Genomic DNA, 15,587 nt, shown 5'->3' on the forward strand with positions numbered 1-15,587 from the left:
ACGATTGGAAATGAAAACCGGTTGCGGTGTCGGCTCGGGTTTCAAACGTTGCATATATCCAGCCGAGGTGTCGATTCTGGGCATTTAATGTTGCATATATCCAGTCTTGGTATCGATTCTGTGTCCGTACAAATCGTTTGTACCGTGCCGCGTTACCTATTGTACGTTCGTACAAATCGTTTGTACCGTGCCGCGACACCTATTCTACGTTCGTACACAACATGCAACGTGTTGCATGTTGCATGTTGCGTGTTTGATGTATCTTTGGTGTATGGCCTGCCTTGTACATATGTACAGTTTTATTATTATTTTAATAAATAAATATAATTCAAATTATATCGTGTTTGGTACCATTTTAATCAGAAAAATCTCACAAATGCGTTAGTAAAAATTTCATTAAGAAAAAGTTAAAAATAAAAAAGTTTTATCGTTCAATTAGTATTAGTCACACCGATATTACGGTCGGATCATATTACACGGTTTCCTCGCCGAGCGGCTCGGTTCGGCTTAGGGGGATCCCCCCAAGTGGAGGGGATAGCGATGTTGCATATATCCAGCTTTTACTGTATTACCAGCAATTTATGAAAATCAGGCAGAGTATGTAGAATGCTTAGGCAATGTATGTATAGAATTCCTGGCGTTTTGGGCATAGTATGAAATATCCGAATTATTTTAATATTATATAAATTTTTCCTAGGCGTTGTAAGGATTTTATAAAATAATTATTCTAAAAATTAGTAAAATCGAAAAAGTATCCTCAAAGGTCTGTAATTAAAAATTTCAGTTTAGGGAAAAATTAATATTGTTTATATCAGGATTTAATTCGATATTGCCATTCTATACAATGCCTGCTTTTCATACATTGTCGGTAACAAATATAGTAAAAGGAATAGAAAAAAAATGAAAAAACAAAAGTTGGCATATGCTCTACCCGGCCTTGATTCTTGAACCGATGATGTAACGTTCAAACGTCCTGGCAAACAGCTCTCCTGTAGAACAGAAAAACAGAATAAGAATGCTACCCCAGAACCTTTTGTCTGCCATAGGCCTCCTTCATATCGTTGAATACCAACAGTTTTGGTATATTGAATCTAATTTTGCCGGTTAATATATGTTACAGATGCGATGGATTAGCGACCTTTCACGAAGAAATTCACTACGTGGAAACGAGAACGTCCAGTCGCCAACAAGGAAAACCCTACCTCTGGACGAGGCGCCTATGCAATGCTCAACAGCACGTACAATCAATAATTTGTCGATGGAGACTGGCCCACTGCCCAGAATTAAACGACTTTCCGATCAAGATGATGACAATCCTCGTATCGACGAACAGACACCCCCTTTGAATGGTCATGGAAGCGCTAGCAGTATTGAAAAGATTAAGAAGATCTTCATGTTTTTTGAACCTAAAGGTTGCCTTAAGGAACGCGATGATTATTCGCTGTATCTCTTTCCACCAAATAACAGGTAGGTGTAATATTGATTAATCTTTACTCATTACTGGCCTAAGAAAGTTTGTGCAGTTACGATATGCAATGAATATGCAGATTATAGCGCAATCCCCACATCCTTGACACCAGTTTCCCTAAGTACCTGCCATCGATGATGATATACAACCATTGATTCAACAAAATAGAGAAATCGAAATTTTCTGTTTTCCACATTAGAGTGATGAGAATGCCATAACCGAGCTATTAAGATTAATCCAATGAAAATTTTACCCAACACTACTATATTTGTATAATTTTTAATTAAACGTGTGTCTCATTTGCTTTGGCTGCATTTCATTATAGTGATTATAGTATAATCACAGAATAATATTTTTGCAATAAAGTAATCACTTAATTAATGTTAATCATTATTTGCATTTTTCAGATTTCGTGTACTGTGCCGATGGTTCGTCGACCAGAGATGGTTTGATAACGTGGTTCTTTTTTTCATCGGTCTTAATTGTATTACCTTGGCAATGGAACGGCCAAACATACCACCTGATAGTGGAGAAAGACTTTTTCTAGCAACTGCGAACTACATTTTTACCGGCGTATTTGCTATTGAGATGTTCATCAAGGTTAATCATTTTATGATCTGATGTTTTTCATTTCAGGATTTAGAAGTATTGTTTATTAAAATTATGGTAATTTTATTATAGGTTGTTGCATCTGGTATGTTTTATGGTTCCGACGCTTATTTTACTTCAGGTTGGAATATTATGGACGGAGTTCTTGTGATTATTTCCATAATCGACTTATCAATGTCCCTACTTTCATCGAGTAGCCCAAGAATATTTGGAATACTGAGGGTATGTTTGTCTATATTTTCTTTTCTATCTTCTTTGATATTTTTCCATGATAAATTTTATACTAAAATTTGGATATAAAATTAAAAATATGTTCTAAGATATTTCGAAAAATTATTTTTTCAAAAATTAAATGCATTTAAAATAATTTAAAATTTTCAGAAGGCAATTAATTATTATTTCAATCTTGTAGAAAATAATTTTTATCAATTACTTTTATGTGTAATTTATTTTATTACTTTTATTAAAATCAGCATAAGAACGGAAAATTATTAGAATCATTATTTGACAAACTTATATTTTGAGAAGACCGCCTAGAATTATTTTTAAACTGCGCCATCTATACAAAAGCGGCGGAAACTATTCAACAAATTACCGACTTATCGACTGAACTTCCGACAGTCGGAAATCGACACTTCGGTAGTCGGTAAATTAACGAATAGTTTGCACCGCTTTTATATAGATGGCGCAATACTGATGGCTTGGGGTGTCAGAGACCCCGAAGCACCGGTGACACTGCATATCGACATTATAGCATTCGGGGTGTTAGGGACCCCTAAGCTAAAATGTGTGACCCGTAGACTTTCTATACATAGAATGGCAAGAAATAAGAATTCGAATAAAAAAAAAATTACAACTTGTTAAATTTTAGTATATAATTTTGTAAGAGGAGAAAATATATAGAATGCAAATTCAATTGTCAATTAATTGGAATAGACCTTGCATTCAATAAAAATTATAATTTGTTAAATTTTAATATATATTTTTGTAAGAAAAGACAGTGTATAGATCGCAAATTTAATTGCCAATTTGATAATTAAACATTGCAAGAAACTGGATTTCAAAAAAATTGTTATAATTACTTAACTTCAATGTATGATCTTTGTTTCAGGTTTTTAGACTTTTAAGATCATTGCGACCATTGCGGGTTATTAATCGAGCCCCTGGTTTGAAACTGGTCGTTCAGACATTGTTGTCTTCTTTACGACCTATCGGCAACATCGTTTTGATATGCTGTACTTTTTTCGTAATCTTTGGTATCTTGGGCGTGCAGCTCTTCAAGGGTGCCTTTTATTATTGCGAAGGGCCTGATATTAAAAACGTACGCAATAAAACGGACTGCCTGGCTGACAAACGAAACGTTTGGTTAAATAGAAAGTATAATTTCGATGATCTCGGGAAAGCTTTGATGTCGTTATTCGTGTTGTCTTCGAGAGATGGATGGGTGAACATTATGTATACTGGACTTGATGCTGTTGGCGTCGATCAACAGGTAACAAAACAAAATACACCCTTTAACATTCAAACACCACACCATTGATTTTACGAATTCTTCAAATTTCGTTGCCTCTCTGCTGGGGGTAGATTTACCCAAGTAAGCCTGAAAGTATTAATTCTATTTAATTTTCTCTTACTCCAGTTTCCATGAAATTCATGATAAACAGTATAAAAAATAATGTGATAAATCCTACATTTAAAAAGTTCGATCTCATTATTTTTGCATCGAATATTTTGTTTTAAATACTATGCAAAGTGTTCCAAAATGGACAATACAATTTGAAAATTAGTAATTCTACATGAAAATGTATCTAATTGTAAGTTAAATTAAGAAGTAAAGGAGATGGCTGTCCCCAATACGTTAGTTGACCTCCATGGTCCCGACAAATTTTTACCCCATGAAATCCATAGAATAGGCCGCCAAGATGATCTGTACCAAGTTTTATCCAAATCGATTAATGGGAACATGGTCAAAATGGCGGCCAAAGTTGACCCTTTTAACATGGGGCTTTATGGGGGTGGTCGAAATCGTGCTTTCGGCATCCTAGTTTCCGGATATGTTAAACTAGACGATAATACCTTTCAAATGAGCCCATGAGCACCAATATCGTCAAACGGGAACTTGGTCAAAACCCATTGTGAAAAAATGAAGAAAATCTTCAAAGTCGATTTCTGACCAAACTACTCAACGAATTTTGACCAAGTTCCCGTTTGACGATTTTGATGCTCATTTGAAAGATATTATCGTCTAGTTTAACATATCTGGAAACTAGAATGCCGAAAGCAAGATTTCAACCACTCCCCATAAAGCCCCATGTTAAAAGGGTCAACTTTGGCCGCCATTTTGACCATGTTTCCATTAATCGATTTGGATAAAACTTGGTACAGCTCATCTTGGCGGCCTATTCTATGGATTCCATGGAGTAAAAATTTGCCGGGACCATGGGGGTCAACTAACGTATTGGGGATAGCCATCTCCTTTGTTTACAAATAAATATGTTGTTGTAAAAGAAAACATTGAAAAATTCATTTTATTATTATGAACGTAAACAAATTAAAAATATCTAATGATTGTAATTATTTGTTTTTTTTCATTATTTATAAAAAAAGGAAGTTATTTCATAATTCGTCACCCTGTAGACTTCTAACATATCATTTTTAAATAATTTTGTTCCTGTTTTTAGCTAAAATATTTCTTCTTTTTGTTACAGCCAATCGAGAATTACTCTGAATGGCGGCTGCTGTATTTTATAGCTTTTATCTTGTTGGTAGGTTTTTTTGTGCTTAATATGTTCGTGGGCGTTGTGGTGGAGAATTTTCATAGGTGTCGTGAAGAGCAAGAGAAAGAGGAACGGGTAAGAAGAGCTGCTAAACGGGCCCTACAGATGGAAAAGAAACGACGAAGTATGAAACATTAATACAAATTTTAAAAAATTTCAATTACAAACAAATTAAAATCAAAATTTTTATTTTACAGAAATGCATGAACCGCCATATTACACGAATTACTCGAAATCCAGACTGTTCGTTCACAACGTTGTAACATCCAAGTATTTCGACCTAGCAATTGCTGCAGTAATCGGCCTGAACGTTGTCACAATGGCGATGGAATTTTACATGATGCCAAAGGCTTTGACTTACGCTCTAAAAATATTCAATTATTTCTTCACGGCAGTCTTCATTCTCGAATCATTCATGAAACTCCTCGCATTGGGTTTGCACCTTTACCTCAAAGACAAGTATGAGTTTTTAATTATTTTTTAACCTGTTATACAAAATGTTTATAAATTTTCATTTATTTTTGTTCTTTACCATTTTTTAATCTGAGTTTTTGTTTCCGAGATATAAGCAGTTGAAAATTAGGTGTTCAGCTTTCCGAGCGCCATGTTTAAACAGCTGATCATAGCGGCGCCATTAAACATGGCGTCCTGATAATCAAAACTCTAATTTTCAATCGTTAATATCTCAAAAACTAAGCTACAAATTGCGAAATACTGCAGAACTTTTCGATTTCTTTTGACATAAAGAATTGAAATTTTTTCATAGTGTCATTTTATTTTAGATATTTTGCATAATGATTTCTATTTTTAATACTTTGTTTTAGATGGAATCAGTTGGATGTAGGAATCGTGATACTGTCGGTAGTTGGTATCGTTCTCGAAGAAGTTGAGTCGAAAATCATCCCGATCAATCCTACTATAATTCGGGTGATGCGAGTTCTACGAATTGCTAGAGGTAAATACGAAAGAACCAGAAATTAAAGAGATTAATCATCAAGTGGTAAATGCCGCTTGGGTCAATTATGACCCAACCCAATAAATTTTTCGGTTAAAATTAGTCATTTAGATTTTTTTGTGAAAGACTTTTATATGTATAGATGTCCTAACCATCCCCCCTCCCCCCCTCCCCACAGATACACAAATGTACAATGGCCCCCTCACTATTCTCAAATTCTAAGGTTTTAAAATTCAAAAATTCCTACCTTCCTAAATTGTAAATTACCATATTTCCAAAATTCAAAAATCCAAAATTCCTAAATTCTTAAATTGTAAAATTGCAAAATTCGACAATTCGAAAATCCCAAAATATAAAATTTTCAACATTTTAAAATTTTACAGACCTACAATCCTATACGTTTTTAAAATCCTCTCGCAAAATATTATCTTAGATATTTGAAATAATAACAAGCACCCTTTTTTATACAGTTTTAAAATTGCTGAAGATGGCAAAAGGAATACGAGCCCTTTTAGATACGGTAATGCAGGCGTTACCGCAGGTTGGGAACTTAGGTCTTCTATTTTTTCTGCTATTCTTCATATTTGCTGCTCTTGGTGTGGAACTTTTTGGTCGTTTGGGTAAATACTTCAAAATACTAATCTTTATTAATGAATATTGAAAAAATATAATATATAAATATTTCTGCTGGTGTTAATTATTGTATTCTAGAATGTAACGACGAAATGCCCTGTCAAGGGCTCGGCGAGCACGCCCACTTCAGTAATTTTGGGATGGCATTTTTAACACTTTTTCGAGTAGCTACTGGTGATAATTGGAATGGGATTATGAAAGACACGTTAAGGGACGACTGCGACGAAGCAGCAGACTGCGTGAAAAATTGCTGCGTCAGCACTATCATAGCCCCTATATTTTTCGTAATTTTTGTGCTTATGGCACAGTTCGTTCTTGTAAACGTCGTCGTTGCTGTGCTTATGAAGCATCTCGAAGAAAGTCATAAACAGGTAATAATCACACATATACATATCTCATTCAACATACACATAGAATATCACCATGAAATTCCAGGATTATTCAATTTTATACAAAATTATTTTAAACAAAACTTTAAATCTTTTTAGTGTCTCTTTTATCTTTTAAGGCATATCGAATTTTTTAAAATGAAATTAAATTTTCTTTAAAATAATTATTTAATAAATCATAAGTAAATAATGCAAAAGAGAAGAAGTGTTCCACCATTTGCCTTATTTGTCCATTACATACATGTTATTAAGGTCAAAAGATTTCATATCAGGCTTGCACTGTAAATAATGAAATGGGTACCCAAAGTTGCGGGCACAGACGTATCAGCAGTTTAAGAGTGAGCAGGCAGGCAAGCATGGGAGAACCCGCAGGCACCGAAGCGCTCTTAGGGCAATTTCATATGCATGCCTACTCTAAATTCTTCCTGGGTTCTCCCAAGGCAAGGCAAATGGCGGGCTTCTACTCTTTTCCTTTTAATCGAGAAAACCCTACACTGGATCCGCGTGTAAGTAGCTATACCTAGTCACTGAATAAAAATTTGAAACTGATTTGTTAGATGGAAGATGAGCTTGACATGGAAACGCAACTGGAAAGAGAATTAGCAGCAGAACAAGAAGAATTATTGGAAGTCGAAGAAGAAGAGGAAGAGGATGAAATTGTGAAACGAGACAGGACAGGGGATGATGGTGTAGATGACGATGATGATGCAAGAGAACGCGATTCCATTTTAGTACCAAATGTAAAGATTTCTGCGAGCAGACCTGGTCTTGCTAAAGTTCGTTCCTTACCTGCGAATTTTATTTATAATCCACCAAGAAAAGCGAGCGCAGATGGTACGTTTACTTCATCTATCTTTTTTTAGACAATATGTAAAATACTTATTTTCGATGATGAACTATTTATAAGAATTATTATTAAAAAATTGCAGATGGAACAATATCTGCGTCACTATCACGTCGCAGTTCGTATCATCGTTCCAGTTCAAGACCGTCCAAGTTCAAATCAAAACGTCGACAAACGTTTCATTCGGGGCATCATCAACAGAGGTCCCTACTGCCGATGCACTTTGAAGTTGTCGAAGTTTTCGAGAAGTCTATGAGCAATCTAAGCGTGCCTCGAATTATTTCTCAACGGAATTATGATGCAGCGAGTCGAGACATCAATCACGCGCAACGTAAAAGGTTACAGGTAAGTTAAAGATAAGAATTGCAGGGAAAGTGAGACGGGGCTAGTGGTTGGACGAGTACGACTGATTGGACAGGCTCTGTTGTTAGACCATTTCCTTGCGTCTGATTGGTCAAAAGCGTCTAGTTACTAGGACTGTTTTTTATGTATCCTATCACTAAGCCCCTTACCTTATGTATTAGGTATCAGCAATATAACTTTCTTAATTTTACTTAAAATAAGATCAAACACGATATCATTTGAATCACATTTACTTATTTTATGTACAAAGGAACATCCCCAATGCGAATTTCTGTTTTCATCCATATAGTTCAAATTATGTCATGTTTGGTCTCCTTTTAATTAGAAAAATTGTACCAATATGTTAACAAAACTTGCATACAGAAAAATCTAAAAATAAGAAAGTTAAATTGTTATTTTTGTTATAACATTATGCATTTATATTAATACACCGATAAGCTGGCATTTAAATTTCTAAATGGTTTACTACTTGTCGCCAGCGACTAAAAGCAATCGCAAAGCTCCAGCAATAGTGTCTCTATCCATACTGCCCACTTTCGCTTACTAGCTTAGGAATAGTGTCAGAAGATTAACTGTAATTCGACTGAACGCTTTTCTCTTACCCTTGCCTTTTCAAGAATGATGATCAGTAATTGAATATTGCTAACATGCTTATTTTAAAAATTTACTACCTGTTAGTTATCGCTACATCACTCAACAGGAGTGACGACCCAAGTCCATATTGATCATGAGGGCCTCTTGCGGAGAAACCAAGAAATTCTGGACGTTTTTTGTCTCTCCTGCATGAAAAGACAAGGACGGCAATTACTTTCCAGTGTTTCACTGCTTCTTCGCTAGAGGTGCTACTGTCACTCTTGAACTACCGACGTTTGATCCACACTTATTTTTAAGTTGAAAATAATGTTGAAACTTAAATAGATAAATGATAAAACATAATTTAACATGCACATCCATTCTTTATCTCGACAATAGTCAACATATATTTCAACAAAAATACCTCAATAAAATTTATAATTCAAAATAAGAAACTCAAAACCAGTCATTTTGACTGGTTTGATAATTCTAATGTTAAACCTGAACAAAATGTGTGATACTTGTTTTTATCCATAGGCAACCAGCGACGTGCTTGAGAACAAATCACTACTGAGCGTGAAGAAGCCACCAGCGAGTTCTTCCCCGGTAACACCGGCTGGTTCGGTGACCACCCTGACCTGTCCGAAACTGAGCAGCGAACGTTATCTTTTACCAACGGCTAATATTTACCCGTCCAAGGCAACGTTAAACCGCCGGGCATTCAGCGACACGCAATCGCAGTCCGACACGAATGTCAGCACTGTTAGCAACATTGGAAGCAACGTATCGAGAACCCCGAGCGTGGTAAACAGTTACGCTGAGAGCGAAGCATCGAAGAACGGCACGAAATCAGAGGAAGTAAGAGCGAAGAACGAGCGACGTGTATCCGCGCCACCAATGGACGATCTCGACGTGCAATCCATTATTAACGAAAGGAGACCGTCCAAGCTGAAGAGCGGAAGTCCGACGGGTGATCAGTACGGTTCGTCGATTCAAGTGGGAAGTTACGGACACGTTTTAGTGGCTGAAGAAAAGTCCGAGGAGATGTCGCCCGTGTCGGCCAGCATCATGAGCGACAGCATGATCAGAAGCACGAGTTTAAGCGCGAATGGAAGTGGTAACGGCAGCGGTAGCGCCGTGGTACACATACCGGAGGCAATCTGCGCCACGGTTGACTCGGACGTTAGGATATACGTGGACGATACCGATTCCACGAGTAGCAACGGGCATCGTAAAAAGAGGCTAAACGAGGAAACAACGGATGCGTCGACAACAATTTCCTCGGTGACTGCGGTACCAGAAGAAACCGACGAGATGAAAGAAACTGAAGAGAGGTCCGAGAGGGCATCCTCTGCTGGCCCCTCGGATCCTTCTTAATCCAGAAGCAATCGAAGCTTCAACATATAAGTATCTGTTACGTTTAACACGGTTCACCAACAAAAGTATTGATTTCCGTGAAAAATTGCTAGCCAATGCCATGGTATCCACGACGATGTACCATGGGGTGTGCTGCTACGAGGGTTCAATATTGGGCTCTAAGAAAGACTGTAGTGCATGACAATATAGTCGTTATATTCTAGTCACTTTGCCGCTGTGAACTTGCCAAAAAGGAAAAGAAGGAAAACGTCGAGCATTTACAGCAAGTCGAGAATAAAATGGCTAGGAAGTATAGGGAGGAAAAAAAGTATCTCAGATGATGGTGTGAGCTCTGGTGAGCTAGAAAGCAGAGTAATAATTAACAAATAATTTAATATCCAATCGTGAACAGCTTGATGCTGTTCCATACAGCGCGTATAAAAGTATAACGCACTTAAGGACAAAAAGAGATTTAAAAAAAAAAACAAAAAAAAAAGAAAAACCTATGACAATCTATTATTGCCAGCGGAAACGATCTTACGTTCCGTTTAAAAAGCGTCGTGGAAGTCGATTCGTAGGAATTGGTAGGACGGAAGAACGACGTAGTCTGCGTCGATAATTAGGGAATTTAGTAGGTCTTAGATAAAAATTTTGTCGAGTCTATGCGACAACTGCAATCAATCGGACCACACTTTCTCGCCTTTCCTTTTTCTCCAGCTCGTCAATATTATACATTATTATAACCGCGTGTCGTTCGCAGGAAAGTTTCGAGAGCCGCGGTGGCTCGTGGTAGCTCTCGACGGAGGAACGAAAGGTGCCAAACGATGCGAAAAAAAAAAAAAAAAACAAACAAATGGTTAATTACCGAAGTGCCAGAAAATCTAGATAAAACTTTCGGAATAAAAAGTAGCTGTAGTCTTCGCGATCGCAGGGATGTTTAAACTGCGGAACAAAAAAAAAAATAAATAAACAGGTCGTTAACATTAGACGTAAGAGCTTTGTATTTAAAATTTCTCTTAGAACCGACATGTGGTTCAAAGGAATGGAGAAAGATCGAACGTATATTGTTACGATTGGGCTAAAAGTAATAAAATAGCCAGTTCATAGACTAGTCGATTACAATATGGTATTTTTGTCACCTCTTTCGCCAATTCTATGACTCTAGCTCGGAGCTTGAAGTAAATACGATTAGGATCTTAAGACTAATCCGACGTTGTGATAATCTTTAATACAAATTGAAACTCGTACAATCTTATCTCTATGTCAATTGGTTTCACTCGACTCGAGTTCTCCTGGAAAGCTATGTCGAACCAGCTGCTGTGTACATCCGAATGATCCTGCGGCGACGAACGATTCTTAACATTCTTATCCTTCTCGTTTCCATTTCCTCGTTTCTCTCTATCCCTTTCTCTCTCTCTCTATCTCTATCTCGCGCGCGCGTTCTAGAACGTTCTTCTCGTTAACATCTGTGATATACTTTAATCGTAGTATATTTCCTATAAAACGGCAACAACAACAGCAAACATCTTAAGGAAACAGCGACGACAAGCAACAGTAAAAGAAACAAGAGAAATAAAAATAACAATTAGGAACAAAAAAAAATATGAGGTAGTAGCTGACTTTTTAATAAAACGAAGACATGTGCGAGGCTCTGAGTATAGTGAAAAGCAACAAAAAAAAAAAAAAACAACAAATATATACACGTATATACATAATAAATAGAAAACTCTACTGTACATACATACACTTATGAATATTCTATACTATACACTCGGTGTGGTTTATTTTGATACTACCGCGTGCGGTAATATTTAATGATTGTCGAGGATAAATTCAACATACTGAAATGAAGAAATGTTAAAATGTTAACGATTCTATGCCTTCTGACGTTGACGAACGTTGACGAACTCTTCGTGCGGTAGTGGTGCCCGCGCTTCGGGTATATGTACAGTTGTGCCAAGCGAGAGTGAGTTTTGAAATGCGCATGCCTGGCAGTTAGGTGTGGGCACAAATGGAGGACTTTCTCCCACTACTACTCAGTTTTTGTTCAAATGTTTCACCAAACTGTTTCAGAGCCATTTTGGACTAGCCACGTTTTGTGTTGTGATACACAGGGCCGGTTTTAGCAGTATTGGCGCCCCGGGCAAGATTATAGTGGCCCCCATTCAAGGGCTAAAAAACGATATAGGCATAAATGTCGCAGCATATATAGCATATATGTAATATTACATATGAGTTGTAGATAGAGAGAAGAGACAATGAGAAAATATCGGTATATTCGCATACTAGGGACACCGGGCTGCGGCGCCCCCTGGACGATTGCCCGACCGCGTGCTTCCCTAACGCCGGCCCTGGTGATACATGTATAGTGCACCGATGACAAGATGTCCCATGAGACAAATGCAAATGCGGCCTTCTCATGGGACATCTTGTCATCGGTGCACAGTACTATGGTAGTCTGTTTAGTCACCTCACAGGTGTACCTCTCGGCTAGTTTGAAATGGACTGTAGACTTGGTAGCGTGTTTTTAGCTGTTAATGGCTGTATTGCTACTACCTGCTCCTTGTATCAACACCGCAAGGCTCCGCCTTCAGTCTTCACTTTCGCTTGAGACTATATTTCCAAATCCTACCACGTGTTACTACTTAGCAAAAGAGAATGAATCTTCAGGGATAACTGTTTAGTTTAAGTAAATGAGCATGGATGATATTTCTTTCTGTAAGGGCAAATGCCCGCCATTACTCGGCAGTTAATGGTGGGAGATTATGCTTCCTACTTTTGCATTTAACATTTTGACGGTCACATATTGTGTGGAATCCATGGTATTTGTAATTTTATGGTCTTTGTTGTACCCAATAGGATATTATTAATAGAATTGCGTTTGAAAGTTTCATTTAACCTACACACTGTAAAATTACCAATTTTTGTATTGTAGTTAATATCTAATAGAGTAAAAAACAGGAAAGGAAAGTATATTAGTGTGAAAAATTAAGCATCATAATGAATACCTGACAACGACCATCCAAGTGTTAAGCAGCAGAAATGAAAGAGATAAATAGTGAGAGGTTATATTACTGAAGGAAAGCATCCATACTCGGAGGTGTACAGTATTGTCTTTCATTATGTTGCTCGCTTAGATCTGTATATATTGCGACAGAGCAAGGGCTTATACCGAAATTGAAGATATTGGTATAATATCGGTATTTTTCGGTTGCACTTACAAAACCCATTTAGAAACCAAAATACCGAAATACCGATATATTTACCGGTAATTTTTCCGGTTTTCCTATTTAAACAAAAAACTATCAACACTTTTTCCAAACAAGAACTTAAAACCAATGAATTCTGTATGTGTTGTCATTATGTTAATTACATTAGCATAGTCACATCAAAACCGATATATACATATATAATACCGAATTAAAAATAATAATCAGCATTTTTCCTGTTTTCATATATTTCTGGTTTAATTGGAGGTAATTTATACAATACTTAAAAATTGCGAGAAAAAATGATATTGTGGTCATCATTGTAAATCTACAATGTCACCAAAGAAAAAACGAAAAAATACCGGTATTTATTTCGGTTTCGGTACTTCAATGTTTTCGATTTTCATCTATTTCATTTTAAAATTAAAAATTTTTTAATAAAATCTAAAAAATTTTAAAATTAAATGCAACAAAGTGAGAGACTACTATCCATTTTTGTTCTGGTTCTGATAAATCATTTGGGTTTAACAATCACCTTATTTTAAGATATTGCTCTAATTCTCATCCCTGATTTGGGTAACCAACGTTCCAACATCCTAAAAGTGAGAATGAAATGAGAAATGATCTTGGAAAGGTTTAATTTATTCTTCGTACTCACGTAGCTTCACAGATAGTCACGTAATGAAATTAAACGATCGATAAAATACAGGATGAATTATTTAATTATTTAAGTAACAGGAGTGACGGCCCAAGTCTGAATTGATCTTAGGGGCCTTATGCGTAGAAAGCAAGAAACTTTGGACGATCCTTGCGAATTCCTTTTCTGTATTTTATTACTACTCCACGAGAGGCGCTACTGTCGCCCCTGCGGACCCTTAACGTGTTCGAGCCCAAAGTAACAAGTGCAGTTTGGACAAAATTAGACAAAATCGTAAATTAAATCATTAACAAGCAGCATAATTAATGTCGTGATTCTTAAGAACACATGTTACTTCAATTGGTGTCGATGTTGTTTGGCGATTATATTTGGTATAATTCTACGCCTGAACTGTTTTATGTCGCTTTAATCATCGTCTGGTATGAGTAGATCTACTCAAACGGACTCGAACATGTTTATTACTTCCTAATTATTTTAATGAACAAAATAGATAGTAACTGAAAGATTGATTCCTACTTTTCGTTTAATCAGTGCATAAAGTCACTTAGCTGTATTGGTTGTTGAAACTTCGTTCGAAAGATCTAACTAATCTTGTACGCACAATCATGCCTAGTCTATTTACAATGAAAATTAGAAATTCATGTTTAATCAACTAGATTGTTGTTATCAATTAAAACGATTAAACGGAATATTCTGCTAAATCCATGAGGATGATTTAGGAACGCGCGTCTCTTTGGCACCACGACCGAGTCTCGATAGCTCGATAGCGTTAGACGACTGACCTCCGAATTATAATTTACTCTAGCCACGGGGATATGATCGTGTAACCGCGCGCGAAATCTCGCCGATCAGATGCACGTGTATTGTTAGTAAGAATACAGGAAAAACAAAAAATATAATATATATATATAAATATATAAAAAAAAAAAAAAAAGATTAAGAGATTCTACTATGTATGTGCGCCTCATAGCGGTGGAAGTATTTCTATCCGCGACGAAAATTTAATGAAATGAAAAAAAAGATATGTAAAAAGAAAAAGAGAAAAAAATACATAGAGAAACATAGAATGAAAAATAATACACGCGTCATACTTATGTGTGTGTATACATCGTATATAAATGTACACGTACATATGTGTATATATACATATGCATGCACACATGTACGTATATATAGTCACGTGAATATAAGTACAAGAATTGTGCACGCGCACGTGATCAGTTAATCGAACCTGTTAATTCAATGTACTTGTTGCCGCGTGCCTCTTCAGTCCGTTCTTCGCCCTTAGAAAAGGCAGTTCGTAACAGAAGAAAATAGTCAAGGGAAACAAAGTATAAAAAAAAAATGGAGGGAAAACATTTTAATTACAGCAGTGACGTACCAGGCATGGTTCATATGATCGTGAGAAGTGTCCGTTTTGTCTGTCTGATGCTGTGTACATGTGTGTATTCTGTGTTCGGAAAAGTCTAGTTAAAATCGTATGGATTTGAAGTGAATTCGAGAAACCATAGCGAAAAAGAGTGAGGAAAGAAAAGCAGGGTGCATGGGATGGAAAGGAAGAAGGGAGAAGGAAAACGAATGAATGATTATGTATGTAAGTGTGTGAGAATGAAGGAGCACGATGATAGAAACGTAGAACAAGACTAAATATGTACAAATGTAATAAACTGAACGACGATCACGTTGAATTGACGTAACAATCTTTAATTTATAGTACTAACCCATATCCCATCTCATAGATCATTATGAAGAC

The 15,587-nt window shown here is 36.4% G+C and overlaps 1 protein-coding gene across 3 annotated transcripts in view; it reads left to right on the forward strand.

Annotated features, from left to right (window-relative positions):
- The window catches only part of Ca-alpha1T (Ca[2+]-channel protein alpha[[1]] subunit T), a 126,721-nt gene extending 115,060 nt beyond the window's left edge, over positions 1 to 11,661 (forward strand). For all 3 annotated transcript variants that reach the window (XM_076688459.1, XM_076688457.1, XM_076688458.1), the window contains exons 25-36: positions 1,121 to 1,467; positions 1,876 to 2,068; positions 2,150 to 2,299; positions 3,189 to 3,569; positions 4,786 to 4,978; positions 5,052 to 5,313; positions 5,679 to 5,809; positions 6,280 to 6,429; positions 6,521 to 6,813; positions 7,389 to 7,665; positions 7,761 to 8,020; positions 9,149 to 11,661. In XM_076688459.1, coding sequence (XP_076544574.1) covers positions 1,121 to 1,467; positions 1,876 to 2,068; positions 2,150 to 2,299; positions 3,189 to 3,569; positions 4,786 to 4,978; positions 5,052 to 5,313; positions 5,679 to 5,809; positions 6,280 to 6,429; positions 6,521 to 6,813; positions 7,389 to 7,665; positions 7,761 to 8,020; positions 9,149 to 9,988 — 3,477 coding nt within the window. In that variant the 3' untranslated portion in view covers positions 9,989 to 11,661. The remainder of the gene's footprint in view (positions 1 to 1,120; positions 1,468 to 1,875; positions 2,069 to 2,149; positions 2,300 to 3,188; positions 3,570 to 4,785; positions 4,979 to 5,051; positions 5,314 to 5,678; positions 5,810 to 6,279; positions 6,430 to 6,520; positions 6,814 to 7,388; positions 7,666 to 7,760; positions 8,021 to 9,148) is intronic.
- Positions 11,662 to 15,587: the final 3,926 nt, after the last annotated feature.

The sequence above is a fragment of the Osmia lignaria genome, chromosome 5, assembly GCF_051020975.1.
Source record: "Osmia lignaria lignaria isolate PbOS001 chromosome 5, iyOsmLign1, whole genome shotgun sequence".
NCBI classification, from domain to species: Eukaryota; Metazoa; Arthropoda; class Insecta; order Hymenoptera; family Megachilidae; genus Osmia; species Osmia lignaria.